The 17,508-nt window shown below is 50.8% G+C and overlaps 1 protein-coding gene across 1 annotated transcript in view; it reads left to right on the top strand.

Moving 5' to 3' along the window:
• Positions 1 to 17,508, top strand: part of TRAM2 (translocation associated membrane protein 2) — a 70,284-nt gene that overhangs the window by 45,970 nt on the left and 6,806 nt on the right. Inside the window, exons 3-5 of the mRNA XM_045193109.3 lie at positions 10,262 to 10,371; positions 10,869 to 10,985; positions 16,599 to 16,657. Of these exons, the coding sequence (XP_045049044.2) occupies positions 10,262 to 10,371; positions 10,869 to 10,985; positions 16,599 to 16,657 (286 nt within the window). The remainder of the gene's footprint in view (positions 1 to 10,261; positions 10,372 to 10,868; positions 10,986 to 16,598; positions 16,658 to 17,508) is intronic.

Genomic DNA, 17,508 nt, shown 5'->3' with positions numbered 1-17,508 from the left:
CACAGTGCACACGCCTTCGTTCACGTCACCAGCACCTCAGAAGTGACCCTTCCGGCCTCAACTTGGTTTCATGTAGTTGCCTGCCACAGTGCAGAGGGCTGGTCCCGTGCAGTGTGGAACTGCCGAGGTTTAAGGAAGGAGGGGCGGTGAGTGGCGGTGGCGTGTGTTAACCAGTCTGAAGTGCAAGAACCGTGGCCGGGCCCTGGTGGAGATGACTTTGACCTGTGGCCTCCGGCTGCCTCTCCTCCTGCGTCACTTCTGAACCAGCTGGCCCTCTCCCTTCCCTCACACAACCTCTGACCCGGATCCCACCCCACATTTTGACTTCTTTCCCTTCCGTTTCTCCTGATCGAATCTTTTCTTCTAGGTAGGACGATTTTTCTCACTCACTTGTTCTTTTGGAATTAATGGCTTTCAGTGAGTTAAAAAAGCAAAGCTCACGCCTTCTGCAGCTGGAGGCATTCTTTCCCGCCACCTGCGGCCTGGCCAGGCCGATTGGACCGCGTTGGAAGCCTGAGGGTTGTAAATGTCCCGGAGGCTGCGTGCCTGGCCCCTGGGAGTTGTCGCCCTTTCTTTTCTGAAGGCCACAGCGGGCGTTTCAGCCTCATTGAAGAAACGGCACATCAAGACAACAACGCGGAAGCTGAGCGTTTTTATTTCCAAATTCTCTTTAACGCTTCTCTTATTTTTGCTACATCTTTTTACATCATAAAAATGTCCTTTTCTTGTCTTCCTACCTTACTGTAAGACTGGAGAAAATATAACCCAGTCATGCAATATGGGGTTAAAATGGTAACTTTGAAGACTCCTAGCTATGTCTTTACTTTTCTGGGCATCCTGAAGGAGGGTGTGTGTGTGTGTGTGTGTGTGTTTGGGCTGCGGTGACAAAGTACCACAGACTGGGCGGCTTACACAACAGAAATTTACAGTCTCACATTTAGGGGAGCTGCAAGTCCGAAGGCAAGGTGTTGGCAGTGTTGGTTCCTTTGAGAGCTGTGAGTGAGGGAACGATCCGTTCCAGGTCTGCCTCCTTGGCTTATAGATGACTGTCTTCCCTCTAGGTGTGTCTGTCTGTGTCCACATTCCCCCTTTTTATAAAGATACCTGTCCTGTTGGATTCGGGCCCACTCAAAGGACCTTATTTCAACTTGATGACCCTGTCTTCAAATAAGGTCACATCTGAGGTGCTATGGGTTAGGACTCCAGCATGTCTTTTTCTGTGTTGGGTGCAGGGGACTGTCATTCAGCCCCTAACAGTGTGTGTGCACGTGGGAACCACCATGGCGCTTACAGTTCAAATGCCACAGGCTGCATCGTCTGGTGGGGAGGTCGGAGAGGGTGCGGCTGGCAGCCTGCGGAGACGGGCCAGGGTGGAGCTCAGAATGCTGCCGTGTGCCCGTGCTGTGTGCCCTGTGCCTGTCCTCAGCTCCTCTTTTTTCCCTGGCACCTCGGGGGTTTAATGAATGCACTCTCTGTGTGATTCGAAGGGGAGCCAGGAAGCAGAGAGGCCAGGTGGGAAGACGGAAGGGCCTTGCCCCTGGCGTCTGTGCGTGGTTAGAGTTGCTGCTGGCCTCTGAGCCTCAGCTGCGTGTCTGTAGATGAGGCCAAGTCTCAGGATTGCTGTGCGGAGTCAGCGATGCCGTATATGAGATGTGCTCACTACAGTGCCAGGCCCAGAGCCAGCGCTGAGCAGATGGCCTAGAGGTGTTCGTAGCGTTACCCTATGCGAGCACCCCAAGGGAAGTGTTCCTGTGTGTGCTGGGTGGTGACTGTTCTGTCCTTTGGCTTCTGACTCTTCCTGTTGGAAGCAGTCCTAACGATCTCACCTGGTTGTGTGGCACGTTATTTTACAGTTCCTAAGTCGGCTCTCCGCGTTATCCGTCCAGCTTTGTGAGGGAAGGTAGATGGTGTTCTCCCCGTGGTCCAGAAAAGCTGCCTGTGGCAGAGAGACCCTGGATCACAGGATAGGCAACCGGCCGCTGCAGACAGGAGCTGCGGTGTCTGGTCCATGTCTGGTCTGGGCCACGATGGGGAAACAAACAAGAAAAAACAGAGCAGCGAGGTAGGGAAGACCCCGCTTTTAAAATTTCATTTGTACAAAGCAGGAAGAATTTGAAGATGTGTTTATTTAAAAATTTTTGAATAGAAAACACACTCACGTGTTCCAAGTAAAATCTGTACAGAAACTTAGAGTGACAGTCCTGCTCCTACCTGCCCTCCCTTCCTTGGACCCCACGCCCCCGTGGGCTGTCACCGAATGCCCTGTGCATCCTTACGGAATTTCTTATGTCACCTGCGAGGGCTTCATGCAAATACAAATACATCGTTTTCTTTTCTCGCCTTTTTCGCGTAGTAAGTGGAATACTGTGTATTCTACCTATACCTTGCTTTTTCGTTACACTAAATAATGCATTCTGGATATCATTCCATCACTATGTAGAGAGCATCATCATTTTCTTCAGAAATTTTATTGACGTCCACGTAACATACGCAGCAAAGCACACATGTTTCCTGAGAGCCCAGCGTCGTGAGCCCTTACACATGTGTGCACCCATGTAATGAACCGTCATCTAGATGAGAGCCCAGCGTCGTGAGCCCTTACACATGTGTGCACCCATGTAATGAACCATCATCTAGATGAGAGCCCAGCGTCATGAGCTCTTACACATGTGTGCACCCATGTAATGAACCGTCATCTAGATGAGAGCCCAGCGTCGTGAGCTCTTACACGTGTGCACCCATGTAACGAACCATCATCTAGATGAGAGCCCAGCGTCATGAGCTCTTACACATGTGTGCACCCATGTAACGAACCGTCATCTAGATGAGAGCCCAGCGTCGTGAGCTCTTACACATGTGCACCCATGTAACGAACCGTTATCTAGATGAGGGCCCAGCGTCGTGAGCTCTTACACATGTGTGCACCCATGTAACGAACCGTCATCTAGATGAGGGCCCAGCGTCATGAGCTCTTACATATGTGTGCACCCATGTAACGAACTGTCATCTAGATGAGAGCCCAGCGTCGTGAGCTCTTACGAGTGTGTGCACGCCCATGTAACGAACCGTCATCTAGATGAGAGCCCGGCGTCGTGAGCTCTTACATGTGTGTGCGCCCATGTAACGAACCGTCATCTAGATGAGGGCCCAGCGTCATGAGCTCTTACATATGTGTGCACCCATGTAACGAACTGTCATCTAGATGAGAGCCCGGCGTCGTGAGCTCTTACACGTGTGTGCGCCCATGTAACGAACCGTCATCTAGATGAGAGCCCGGCGTCGTGAGCTCTTACATGTGTGCACGCCCATGTAACGAACCGTCGTCGAGATGAGGCACAGCCCCCCCGGCTTCCTCGTGCTTCCTCTAGCCCATGAGCCCCTCAGTGTAACTACAGTTCTGTTTTCTGTCTCCTGATTAGCTTTACCTGCTCTTGGTCTTCATTTCTCTCTGATTTTGAAAAGCAGCTGCTTTGTTTACATCAGTGCTTGTTAAATTGTAGCGTGAATCAGAGTCAGCTGGGTTTCTGGGCTATATTTTGAGTTTCTGATTCAATAGGCCTGGAGTGGGTGTGCAAGGTTATACATCTTTAAGCTCACAGGGGATGCTGCCTCCGTGAGTCCACAGCCACGCTTTGTGGAGCATCGTAACTCTGGCTATGTAGCCAGTCCCCAGGAGAGGAAAGCAACCTGTGTTGTCCCCATTAGTTTGTTGTTTAACACAGTGCTGCCGTGCATAGCCTTGTACACGTGTTATTTTGAACAAAGCAGGTATGAGCTGTAAGATAAATTCCCAGAAGTGGAATTTCTGCATTTCCACATCAAAGGGCCGATGCATTTGTAACCTCCGTAAAAACTGCCACTGTTGCCCCTCCAAAGAGATGGTTCGTTCGCCTTCTCACTCGCAGTGTGTGAGAGAGCCTGGTTCCCCATAGCCTCGCCTCCGCAGGAGAGCGTTGTCGATCTCCGGGTTTTTGCCAATCTGATATGTATAAAGTGGTATCTCATTGTAGTTTTACTTTGCATTTCTCTTCTGTGAAAGGTTGAGCATCTTTTTAAATGTATAAGGGCCATCTGTGTTTTTTTATTTGTGAATTATCTGTTTATATGTTTTGCCCATTCTGTCTTTTTTATCCCCAAGTCCTAGGAGCTCCTTCCATATTAGCATTAGCCCCTTGTGTATGATCTGAATTGTAAATATTTCCCCCTAGGTGATCATTGGCCTCTTGGTTTTGTTAATGGTGGGGTTTTTTCACACTTAAGTTCAGATTCATATAAATACACAGGGGTCTGGCACAGATAATGCCCCTTTTTAATTACAGAATCATAAGCATGTAATTCTGTAATGTAGCAATATCACACTCAAGCACACCATATGACATTTTGGGTGACATGTTCAAATTAAAACTACAGTTTATTACGCCCACATTATAGCCCTACCAACTACACCCAAACAGGCATTACTTCTGCCGCACGCTGTATATATTGTAAAAGATTTGAAGGAATGTGAAAGCAGAGCTGGCCGGAAGCACGGAAGCCAAATGCAGGTGTGCAGGGCTTAGGAACGAGCCTGGGCAGGGGAGAAGCATCCGAGTTGTGCATTGATGCTATTTAAACAGCCAGTTTTTCAGACAGAGGCAGAAGCCTCGCTGCCAAATGCTTGGACTCTAAGGAGATATGAAAAGCACACCAGTGGCCGCCAACCGGCTCAGGTCACAGGAGGAGGGCAGAGACCGCACAGCAGTGATGAGATGAGATTGGAACATGTAAAGGCAGGCGGGAGAAGCGCTTACAGGTGACACCAAAGGAAACAGAAAAACATCTCTTTAGTCAGAGGAAGCAAAACAGGAGGTCAGTAAGCGTGTTACTCCCAGAAAGGGACCACTGGTAACAGAGCTTGTCAAAACAACCAAGGCTCTTATTGATTTTTTAAGTTGTCCTTTAAACCTGCGATCAAACAATGCGAGTGTCACTTTTGATGGGAGATGGGATAACTCCTCTGCAGTGGGAAGATCAGTATTTAAATTGAAGGTGCTTTCTTCCCAAACTAGTTGAATTTCTACACTAGGGCCCATTGATGTACTCCGTGGCGGGCCGGGCGGGGGGTGGTGTGGAGGAAGAAGGCTCATAGGATATTGGTGTTAGAAAGGTGTCAAGGGTCATCTAGGCTGGAGAGTGTAAATTGGTGGCCTGTGGTCAGAGTTGGCTTCAGATGTGTTTTCTTTGGCCAGTTTGGTGTTGGCCCATAAAGTGTTTTGAAAGTTTTTGAATTAGTCACCAGTATTTTAAAATCAGATGACTTCATGTAAAGGTCTCTGTCTTTGCTTTTGAAATATCGGGAATCTGGCCACACTGGGCTGTGCCCCTCCCCATGGCCACAGTGGCTGAGAAGCACCTTCCCCACCGCTTCCTGTAGCCCCTTGGGACACATGATCTGCAGTTTTCCACAGTCGCCACTCCTCTCTAGTGTGTCCCTAACACGGAGACTGTCCGATGCCATTTATCCCAGTTTTGACTGTTGTTTTTGTTTTAGTAAGGTTAAAGGAAAGTAGATATTTCTTAAACTTGTTCCTCTCTCCAGGTGGAAATGAGAAACACCAAGAGGGTGATACGTTGAAGGAAAAACAGTGGCAAGTGTACTGTGGAAGAAAGACTATTCCTAGTCAATGCAGCAGACCTCTGTGGAGAGGATTTACCTTCAGACACCTGGACCACTTTGCTCATTTGCATTATCACCCACCTGGTGGTCTCTGTAGGCATTTTGCTATGACTTGTGACCAGAATCATCCCTCTGGTCTAATAGCTCAGAGATGTGCTGATGCTTTTTCATCTGAAAAAATGACACATTATTGCCCAACTACCGCCGTTCTCTCTGAGAACTCGTGTGAGACGGGGCAGTGCTTACGGAGTAGGAGTTCACACTTGGGTAGGGAGGGGATGTTTATGAAAATTAGTGAGCAACCAACAATTTACAAAGAAAAAAATCAAAAGCATTAATTTGTTTATAGCCTCTTAGAAAAACACAAAGTTTCAATCTCCATAGCTGTGTTGAAAGCAGATGGGGGTCAAGTGAATTTACTTTCCTGTTCTGATCAAAAGGAAGATACCACATAAAGGGGAGCATAGAAATACTGTGTATGACTCAGAGCGCAGCTTTGGGGTGTTCGCGAATGATGCTGCCTGCTAGGATTGCGAGAGGTAGGGATCGAAGGAATGGCTTCTTACCAGTAAGGACTCAGGGCCTGGGGAGGACATGAGGGGGTTGGGTTGACCCTCAGATGGCTTTTGGATACTGGGAGACCTAAGAAATGGCCCATTTCCCTTAACTCTGAATCCTGTTTCTTCACCCGTTTTCCTTGCTCACCTTATGAGATGGTTCTGAGGATCAAGCAAGACAGTGCATGCTGAAGGATTGTGAAACCGTGGAGGACTACAGATTACAGATGAGATTCCGGAAGGAATTCTAGAATCATTCCCCACAGCTAGTCAGTCTATCCGCTGGTTCTTTTGATCTCATCTCCCACATCTCTCCAAACTGGTCTTCTCTCCACCCCTCTGCCACGGTCCTAGTGCGGGCCCCCCACCGCCACCCCTTGCCTGCAATCCCTGCAGGCGCCTTCTAACTGCTCTCCCTGTCTCTCTTACCCATTCAACATATGGCACAAGAGGGATCGATATAAATGTGTATGGAACTGGTATCTTCCAGCAGCTTTCCATTGCCTTTCAGATACTTTGCCATGACCTGTAAGGGGGCCCGTGTTCCCTGGCCCTCTACCTCTTCAGCCTGCCCCACCCTGCTCTCCAGCTTTATCCATCCCTCCGTCCCCCTGCACTCCCTGCCCCCGCGTTGACCACCCTCCGTATCATTCCCCCTCAGCCCTCAGTCCCTGTCAGAGCACTTAATCACACTGGGTCACTTGTGTTTGTTTTAAATTGTGGTAAATCCACAAAATAGAAAATGTACAATCTTTGCCGTTTTGAAGTGTCCATAGCATTAAGTACACTCACATTGTTGGGCAACCAGTCTTGCAGAACCGAAGCCTTGTACCCATTAAACAGCGATTCTCCAGTCCCCTTTACCCCTCCCCTGGCAACCACCGCCCTCTTTCCTGTTTCTGTGAGTGTGACGACTCCAGAACCTTCATGTGATGGAATCACGCAGCATTTGTCTCTCTGTGACTAGCTTATCTTATTTAGCATAGTGTCCTCCAGCTTCACCTGTGTTGTAGGATGTGACAGGATTCCCTTTTGCGGCCGAATAATATTCTATTAGGTATGTATATACCACACTTTGTTCTTCCATTCATCTGCTGATAAACGCTGGGCTTCTTTCCACCTTTGGCTATTGTGAATAATGCTGCTATGGACCTCGGTGTACAAATATTTCTCCAAGCTCCTGCTTCCAATTCTGTTGAGTATATATCCAGAAGTGGAATTGCTGGATCCTATGGTAGTTCTATTTTTCATTTTGAGGAACCACCATGCTGTTTTCCACAGTGACTGTACCATTTTATATTCCCACAAGCAACACACAAAGACTCTAATTTATACACATCTTCACCAACGCTTGTTATTCTCTGTTGCTTTTATCTCCCAAATTGTAGCCATTGTAATGCGTGTGAGGTGGTGTCTCACTGTGTTCTGATTTCCATTTCCCTAGTGCCTTTCCATGGACCTGTTGGCCGTTGAGATGTCTTCTCTGGAGAAATAGCTATTTGCCATTTTTTAATGTGGTTGCTTGTTTGTTGTTGTAGCATTCTTTGGCCTCTGGATTTTCAGAACAGGAGAGTTTGATGTGTGCCCTGAAAGCTCCAGAAGGGCAGGGCGGTTCCCACCTTGTTCATTGGTATCTCCTAGTGCCCGGCATGGAGCCTTGAACACGGTTTGTTGGTTTTGGTATCTCCTAGTGCCCGGCATGGAGCCTTGAACACGGTTTGTTGGTTAACAATCAAACACGCATGTTGCTCTCAATAGCAAAGGAGCAGAAGAATGTATCATTCCACATATTCATTCTTGTTTCAAGAAGGATTTAGGCTGTGGTCGCAGCCCTGGAACCATGGCACTTGGGGAGAGTGGCAGGTGACCCCACGTATGCTTTAAATGGAAAATCCGACGTCTCGACACGTGTAATTTCACTGTTTTTGGACTGTGCTTTTGAACTCCATTCTGCCTGATAATGCTGGTCTTGATGATGAAACTTTGCATGTGTTTAGTAATTTTATGGTTTCAAAATATGCTACCATCTAATTAGTCTCCTTTGATCCTCCCTTCTGAAAAACTCGGAGGAAATGTAATCTGAGCTTCACTGATGGACAAGAGAAAGAAGAGGCTGAGCCCTGTTCCTACCTCTGCTCCATGGCCAGGGTCTTCTCCTCGGGTCCTCAGTGCCTGACTCCCCCTCCCAGGTCTCAGCCCCTTTGGAGGGGCAGCCGCCCAGTCTTACCCGTTCTCTGTCTCTGGCAGCCCTGTCCGTCTCTTCAGCTTTCTTCTCCTGCCCCTGTGTTCCTTACCTGCGGCCTTTACCTCCAGGCACGATGCTGTTCACTGCTGCCAGAGAAACTTACCAAAAACCCAAATATGATCATTTTCCTGATGAATTTGAATTCTTCGATGTTTCCATGTAGCCTTCAGGATAAAGCCCACACCCTTTCATGTGGCCCCAGGCCGCTCACAGCGGCCTCATCACCTACCACAACGGCCTCCCCTGGTCCTGTAGCTTTCCAGCCTCATTCCCCACGTCTTTGCAGATGTTGCCTCCTCTGCCTAGGCTGCCCCCAATCACTGCCGGACCACGCCTACTCATTCCTGGTTTCCTGTTCACCCCGACCTGCTACCTCACCACCTTCACCCCCGCCGAGTCAGGCCCTCGCTTGCCTTGGCCCCCTGTGTTGCTCTCTTTCCCTCTTGGTACCCCGTGCCTGTCCATAGGTAGCAGTGCATTCATTTGTCCATCCCCTTGCTGGTCTGTGCACTCTGAAACCGGGACGGTATCTTCTATCCACATTTCAACTGTTGGCCCAGTGCCTCTCACAGAGTAGGCCTTTGTGGAAAGGAAGAAGGAGAGGAAGAAGGAAAGTTTGTTGGATTTCAGAGTTCATATGCTCCCTGTCCGTGCCGTCCCCCACACCCCCTCATTACCACCCACTCCACATTCTCCCAGCCCAGGGTGGCTGATGCTGTGGGTTGACTCTCAGAGAATCAGGTCTACTTTGTTCTGTGGCCACCCTGCAACTCACCTACCTCCTGGTAACTGCATCTCAGCAGAGAGAGATGACTCATGCATGTGACTCGGCGCGAATGCAGCGCTGCTGGAAAGATGGTCGGAGCAAGTGCTGGCGGGAGGGGACTTACCAAGCAGCAAAAATCCAGACCCAAGTTCACAGACTCTCGCAACCCTGCAGCCTGCTGACTCAAACACAGGCGTGAATCCTGTGTTCATGGAGGGAGAGACTCTACCAGCCAAGCTTTATAAGACTTACATATTTGGGATTCTAATTGATTACTATTAAATAATATTTTAATAAACTACCATTTATTTTGTGCTTACCATGGCTGCAGGCACTGTGATAAGCACCTTGCCTACAAATTATCTTATTCTCACAATAATGTAATTCTCTCAGTATCAACAACAAAAATAGCAAATACATATATAGCAGTTACTTTGCTACAGATACTGTCCTAGGCACTTTGCATTTATTAAGTCATCTAATTCTCACAGTAACCATACGATGCAGAAGCTTCTGTTATCCTCATTTTACAGATGAGGAAGTGGAGGCACAGAAAGGCCTCACATTAGAGGTACCCCCAAATCACACAGGAAGTAAATGACAGCTGCTAGACCAGCGCAGACTTCTGAGTCCCCACTCATAACCCCTGTGCTGTGCTTCCTTGGTGACATATGACTACAGTCCCATTTTACAGAGGAGGAAACGGCACCTCAGAGAGGTTGTCACTTCTCCATAGTCGTACAGCCAGGGAGTGATCCAGCCTCTGGCTTGTGACCGCTGTGCTCTCCTGCCCGGGCTCGGGATGGGGCCCTCCCAAATCGGGGTCTGCTTCATTCCCCTGAGCCCTCCCCATCGGCACTTTGCAAGGGTCAAGTCCAGAGGTAGGGTTCTAGGGGGAAACCCTTTCTTCTGAGGCGAGGGTTTACAGCCAAAAGGAAGCCCTGGGGGCACATTCTCCTTCAGATCTGCTTTCAGTTTGGGGTCCCAGAGAGTTTCCTCACGCCAGGGATGCTGACGTGCTCTTGTTACCTCCTCAGACAGCGAGACCGTGCACTACCACTACGGGCCGAAGGACCTGGTCACAATCTTGTTCTACATCTTCATCACCATCATCTTGCACGCTGTGGTCCAGGAGTACATTTTAGATGTAAGTGATGTGCCCAGATTCTGAAGTCAGAAACTGGGGAGATGCCTTGGGTTGCAGGCGCTCACCTTGGAGGAGCTCTGAACCTCTTCACCCCTGATTTTTGTGCCCCGGTTGGTCCTGTTGACTAGATGTCTCTCACCATGCGTGGGTCTCTGGCCCTGTCACAGGCTGCTTTAGCCAGCATACAGCAGTACTCGCTGCACGGGAGAGAGCTGGCTGCGCTCCGACAGGACAGCGTCCCTGTGGCCTGTCGTACACGGTTTGGCTGGAGGGTGTGTCCTTTATGTCCAGGCTGAGGGCGTTAATCCTGCTGCTTGCTCAAAGTGCTTGCTTAAGACCAAGCCCCCTGTGCACGCAGTCGCCGTACACCAAATACCTTGGATTCCAGCTGGCTTCAAACTTCAGCCTTTTCATGGGAAGAAGCAGGACTTTGGAACTTGCCTGTTTGTTATCCATACACTTGTGTATTAATATGTGGGGTTCTCTTTATTCTTTAGAAAATCAGCAAACGGCTTCATCTCTCTAAGGTCAAACACAGCAAGTTCAACGAATCTGGACAGCTGGTCGTCTTTCATCTCAGCTCGGTGATATGGTGCTTCTACGTGGTGGTGACGGTGAGTGGTCCTCGCGGCTCTTCTTGGATTGCTAATAAAGCAACTTCTGAGGTCTGAGCGGGGAAGGAAAAGAGTGAGGAGCAGTATGGAAACTTGGGGCCATTTCTTAGAACTGAAGCTATTTTGACATCCTTACGGGATGGCGAGAGGGAGGTCAGGTGATGTGCATGCCATTTTATAGCTGAAGAGCGCCGTCCTGCCTAGAAGTAACGCCCGTTACAGTCACCGTGCGAGGGAACTCTGACGGCGCCGCATATCTAGAGAGCACTGTGTCATTTCACAGAGCCTCCTGCAGACACTCTCCTGGAGCGAGTGTGTGCTCACTCGGGCGCCCGGGCTACGGGCAGTAGAAACCCAAGCTCAGGCTTCGAAGTGTGCCCACGGGCACTTTCGAAGTAGCAGGGATGGGCCTGGATCCGGGATCCGGTTCTGAGTCCAGTACACTGTCCATTTTTTATTGGCCTCCTGCTGGCAAGGCCAGCGTCCCTGTCCACATGCCCGTCAGGTCCTGTGAGAGGCCACACCATCCCCACAGTGCCTGGCGGACCAGGCCAGTTATCCCTGTTTCATTCGACACAATGGGGCTCATTTCAGGCAACTTTGATACAGCAGAGTTCCTTGGGACAAAGGAATGTGGACCGTCCTTTGGGGTTCAGTGTAACAAGACCTGGCTTGTCCCTGCTAGGAAGTGTTTAATCAGCACCCCCCTCCCCGCCCCCCAACCTGGAGCACCACCGGTCTGAACCTGGTCTGTTTCTCAGGAGCTAGAATTGTCCTATGAGAAACCCAGGCCTGGGGTTAGAAAATTCAGCAGCCCTGTGTGTGACCTTTTAGAAGTTGCCTTCGCTGCCTCCCCCTTCCTCTTCCTCCATCAGTGACAGTGATGAACTTTCACATCCTAAGGAACTCTGCCTCCAGAGGTGAACATTCAGTTCATATTCTCGAAGGAGTCGACATGTTCTTTTGTACATCGCTTTTATTACCATTATCATTTAATCCCAGAACATTTATCCCAAACAGAACACTAGGAATTTTAAATGCGGGAGCTAAGACGGCTGTCTTCCCAAGCAGGGCTGTCATGTTACCCTGGGGGTGGACTTATAGGTGGTTGTGTGAGTGGCGCCCCCTGCTGTTGTGCAGCACACAACCCGGCCTAGCAAGTCTAGGTACTTCTGGGTTTCAGATCTGGGCGTAGCAATTGGTATTTGGCTCATGCCTGCCTCTAGAGAGCCTGAGCCGCTTTGAGGCAGAACAGCCTCAGAGACCACATTTAACCAGTTTTTCAGCAAAGCATTGCCTCATCTCTGAATGAATCACTTTTCCCCTTCCCACCTCACCCCCCCAACACTCCACACAGCTGTGACACATTGAGACCAGATTGGAGGCCAACAGCCAAGTTACTACCCCTTCCAGAGTGTGAGATGCTCAACTGCTCTGTCTTTGCTTCTCCAGCCTGCAAGGGCTTGAAAAGGATGATGCTGATTAGTCTGGGAGAATATAGCACTTTGGGGGGCAGCCTCATAACAGGCTTTTATTATGGTGACAGCCAGCTCCCCACTCAGCATCTTCAACAGGAAATGGAGACCACGGGGACCCTGGAAAGCTCCAGTGACCACCCCCTCACACCTTGTGCTCCTGGCCCTCACCTGCCCCTCTGTACTACTCTGCCTGGAATGTTAGTGGTTTTGTAAAAGGAGTGAAAACAGCTCATTTTCTTAAACCATATTTTTATGTTATGGTGCACATTTTCCTTGATTCTTCTCTTTCTTTCATTTTCCACAGTTCCTCAGCAGGCCCTGCCATCCCACCCCCAGAACACATTAGGGTTCTCTCAGCTGCTTCACCGGCACCGTCCCCGCCCCTCCTGCCCGCTACCCTAGACCCAAGTCCAGCAGTTCTCTCCAGGGCAGATTCTGCCCCAGGACACATTTGGCAGTATGCTACTGGTATTTGGTGGGTGGGGGCCAGGGATGCTGCTGACGTCATACCGTGCCCAGGACAGTCCTCACAACAAGGAACCATCTGGTCCCTAATGTCATTGGTGCCCAGGTGGAGAAACCCCGATCTGCAACCCAAGCCACCATGGTCTCTTGCCTGGATCCTTTTGTACATCTTCCTTCTAGAAGGAGGCTGTTTCCTCTCCTGTCCTCTCCTACCCCAGTCCATTTTCTGCTCAGCCAGACAGGTCTTTTTAGAATGTAAATCAAATCGTGTATTTTCCTGCTTCAAAGCCCCCACCCCACTTGCAGTTTCCTTCCTGACCGCGCCGTGCTCTGCGCCCCGCCACCTTGCCCTTCTCGGCTCACTGGTCCCAGCAGTGCCATTCTTCCTGGGCTCCTCTAACTCTCCTGGAACCCCTGCCTCCTGGGCTTTGCTCTGTGGTTCTTCTAATCAAATGCTTCGTCCCCTGGCATCCCAGGGCCAGCTCCTTCCTGCTCTCCAAGTCTCCACCCAAATGTCACCTCTGCAGAGGCCGCCCCTGCCCCGTTGGTGTTTTCTGGACTGTGCCCATCACTGTGCCGCGTGTCTGGTTTGTGTGTGTGTATTCTCTGCGGTCTCCCTCTCACACTGGACCCTGAGCTGCTCGCTAAATATTTGTCATGAGAATGAATGAACTACCAAATGTGTCTTCTTGCTCCAACCTTCAGCGGTTTTTAAAGTAATGGGTTGTTTTTATAAACATCATAGATGATCATTTTTATAAAAGTAAGCCATACATAAAAGTTGAAAAAAGAAAGCAAAATGTTACCCTGAATCCCTTCTTCCAGAAATAAGCAGTTTTATTTTGGTGTTTGATTTAGATGTTTCTCTCTGTTTGTAGACGGGCAGGGTGATGGGAGTGCGGCTGCACCAACCAACAGTTTTATAAGAATGTCAACCTCGTACTTTTAATTTACCCTTGAACTACTGTTCGTTGGCCAGGACTGAATACACCCCCCCCACACACACACTCATTCTCTACTGAGGAGGGCAGGGTGGTGAGCATTTGGTCCTGTTGCCTGACTTTGCATTTTAAAACCTCAACCCAGAGCCCAGTGAGAACCTGGTAGAAGGAACACCTTTCACGCTGGTGCTTGGGTCGGGGCCGATTCAGTGGCTGTTGTTGCTGAAGGACAGATGTTAGAAGGTATGTCTGAATTAGGTAGCAGCTGGCTGTGTGGTGACTGATTTCTGCTGTTTCTGTGGTTCTTTTTGTTCTTACACCCAAAAGGAAGGCTGCCCGGGGGACAGGGAGAGGCGACTCCGGTTTGCTCAGGCCTTACTTAGCTCATAGGTTGACCTTTAAGAACCAGAAGAGAACAAAGGATTGCAAAAGCTCCCCAGACCCACCTCCAGTGCCTTTTGGTGGGTGGGGTTTGAGGTGGGTTCCAGGTGCTCCCTCTGCCGCACTCGGCCCCCTGGGCCCTGGGGTCCTTGGCATGCCTCAGCTGGGAGGGTGCCCCAGCCCCAGGCCCCCCTCAGGCAGCTGCCTGGCCCGAGGTCTGGAAAAGGCTGTTCCCAGGGCAGTGAGTCATTTGTCCTCTGGCTCCCCCTGCTCTCCTCCCCCACCTCCTCCTGCACAGTCCCCGGGGACTGGACATTCGCAAGCAGGCAGCATTTTTCTCTGGCTGCTGGCTTCAGAGTTCTGACCTCCTCGTCTCCTCAGTAAAGGGGTGGAGCCGAGGAGGTCCCCGTGTAAAATCGCAAGGTCCGCTGGGCTTTGATCTCTCCCAGTGCTACCTCTCTCGGCCAGTCTTTTCTGGGGCAGAAACTCCTTTCCCACCTCGGTCCCAGAAGTACCATTTTCCTCCTTAAATACACTGATGCTTCGTCTAGAAAGGAACGTTCTCACCTCTGTGATTTCCACGGAATGAGGTAGAGAGAGTATAAGACGGCGTTTCGCTGTGGCCCAGGGCTGACTTTTTGGTCAAGGCAGGGGTGGATACAGCCTTGTGGGTGTAATTAAGTGTTTGCCCCAGAACCTCCCACCTCTGTGCCCCAGTCTGTGCATGACTGGGGGAGAAAGGGTGGTGGTAGTGAGAAGAGGCTAGAAACAGCCGTGAGCGTTTGGGGTAAGACCGAACCCTCACTCACGTCAATGTCACCACAGCTACACTGGTGCGTGCGCCTGATTGGACTTGTCAGGTCATTGTGCTAATGAGGCCCCGGGCTGGGGGACTGGGGCTGAGGAATCTGCCTGAAATGTCCCAGGGCATTTAGTACCACCGAGGAGGATGGATCGGCCCCCCTGGGAAGCACACTGGGGATGTGACGGATGGTAACCGAGTGCTTCTTCTCATCACAGCCTGTTGGCCTCCTCCTCCTCCTCCTGAGCACGGCCAGCCCCTCCCTTAGTCCCAGTGCGAACGTGTGAGGTTCTCAACCTCCCCATCAGGGCCGCCAGCTCCGTTTGTTTCTGCCTTACTGAAGCAGCCAGGCCTGTGGTTATCAGACCAGGAGTTTGGTGGCCCCACTCAGGTGTCAGTCATGTTACTGAAAAACCAGCTCGTGTGCCCCAGTGGTATAGCGGTCCCAGTACTACGCCTGCGGCTGGTCCCTGGACCACACAGGTGGTATAAATTGGAACTCCAGACCCATGTGAAAGCAAACATCAAGAAATGAATTTTCAAGGGATAATCCTTTTGATTTCATCCTCAGCCCAGGATGAGCAGACATCTTCATCTCCCCGTGGTGGTCACCAGACTCTTCCTAGTCTACTCTTTCTCTAAGGTGGTGGCCCTTTAAGGGCCCTAGCTTTGCACATGGGTCTCGGGCTCCGCCTTCCGAGGCACCATCTCCTGCTCCCACAGGGGCACGGACACCCCGGCCCCACAGCCTCACCTTACTGCTGTGACTTTCAGCTCCCTATTCTTTTGGAGGTCTCAGGGCTTTTTTCTTTCTTACAGTGAACTCAACTTTGCATTTAAAAGAATACTTGTTAGATTTCATCTGTCGTTTCTGTATGTTTTGTGATGGGAGGCTTTCAGGGTCGCACCCCTACTCTGTAAGAGGCCCTGGTTGCCCATTCTACGTGAGGACCTGGGCGAGATGCCTGAGATTTAGGGAAGGGCAGGAAAAGACCACAGCCCGAGGAACTTGCAGAGTAATGGAGGCAACTGGCCGTGGTGACCCAGTGTGATAAGTGTCACACGTACGAGGCCTGTGGGGTGATGTGAAAAGCCAAACTGGGCTTTTTGTTTTTCCAGTGGATGGTAATTGCGGAGCCCATTTGCTTGTTCATCCTACAAGCATTTCCTGAGTGCCACATGCCAGGCAAAATACTAGACCCTGTCACATAAACACTCACTGTCATACTCATTTCTAACAATAACTCTGGGAGGGTAAGTATTTTATTCGCATTTTACAGATGAGCCAGCTACAGCTTAGGGACTGCCTAGCTCGGAGAATGGAGGCAGCCAGGAAGTGCCGGGCCCACTTCCAGACACAGGTCTCTGAGGCCCGCAGAGCTCTTCCTGCTCTGTCCCAGCAGAGACCCGCCGGGTGCCAGCGGGTCCCACTCGGAAAGGCCCTCCATTTCATGTTTCCTAGTCTGTCCTCTTCCTGGCGGCTGGGGAGTAGACGCTTCCCTGACCCCTGACATTTCTAAATGCTGTCTCTTCTTGCCCACTGTAGGAAGGATATTTAACAAACCCGAGAAGCCTCTGGGAAGACTACCCGCATGTGTACCTCCCGTGAGTATTCTCATGACTTGGTCTCCAGGGAGGAGCCAGCTGGCACGAGGACCCGTCGTGTCCCAAGGCTGTTGGTGCGCAGGCTTGTGGGAGACAGACCTGTGGGTGCTTCTTCCTCCCAGTCTGCTGGCCCGAAGAACCCCAGCATGGAGTGCTGTCTGCTCCAGCCCCTGTCACGGAGGTGACGCCTTAGCTCGGGCTGCTGCAGCAGAGCAACAGGGATCGGGTGGCGTGTGAACATCAGAAATTCGTTCCTCACAGTCCTGGAGGCACCTAAGACCAAGGTGCCCGCAGTTTCAGTGTCTGGTGAAGGCCTGCTTCCCGATCATAGACAGCATTTCTCCCTCCGGGTCCTCTCAGGCCGCAGTGGAGAGGGAGCTCTCTGGGGCCCCTTTCACAGGGACGTCAGTCCCACTCACGAGGGCTCTGCACCTGTGGCCGGGCCGTCTTCCAAAGACCTTGCCTCCTGACACCGTCACAGTGGGGGTTAGGGTGTCAGCATACAGGTTCTGAGGGGATCCAGACGTTGGGTCTGTAGCAGGTTCCTAAACCCTGTGAGACACAGAAGCGCCTCCATACAGTCCTCTGGCCGCGCGCATCTCGGTGACCCACTGCTGTTCACAGCAGGTCTTCCCTGCTGCCTTCCGTGGCTGGTGCCCCATCAGAGGCAGCGTCCCCTTCCCCTCCCGCTCCGGATGAGACACAGGAGGGCAACAGCTGGCCCCATCCCTCAGGAGGCCACTTCTTACTCTTCCCAAGACTCTGTAGAGTAATGGCAGAGGACTTCAGCTGAGTTAGTTCACCCCTTTGCTGCTGAGGTCCACTCATTAAGTGCATTCCCGCCACCCTCT

Source organism: Desmodus rotundus, chromosome 11 (genome assembly GCF_022682495.2).
Source record: "Desmodus rotundus isolate HL8 chromosome 11, HLdesRot8A.1, whole genome shotgun sequence".
NCBI lineage: Eukaryota > Metazoa > Chordata > Mammalia > Chiroptera > Phyllostomidae > Desmodus > Desmodus rotundus.
Note: the sequence above shows the minus strand (reverse complement) of the source record. Positions and strands in the feature narration are given on the sequence as shown.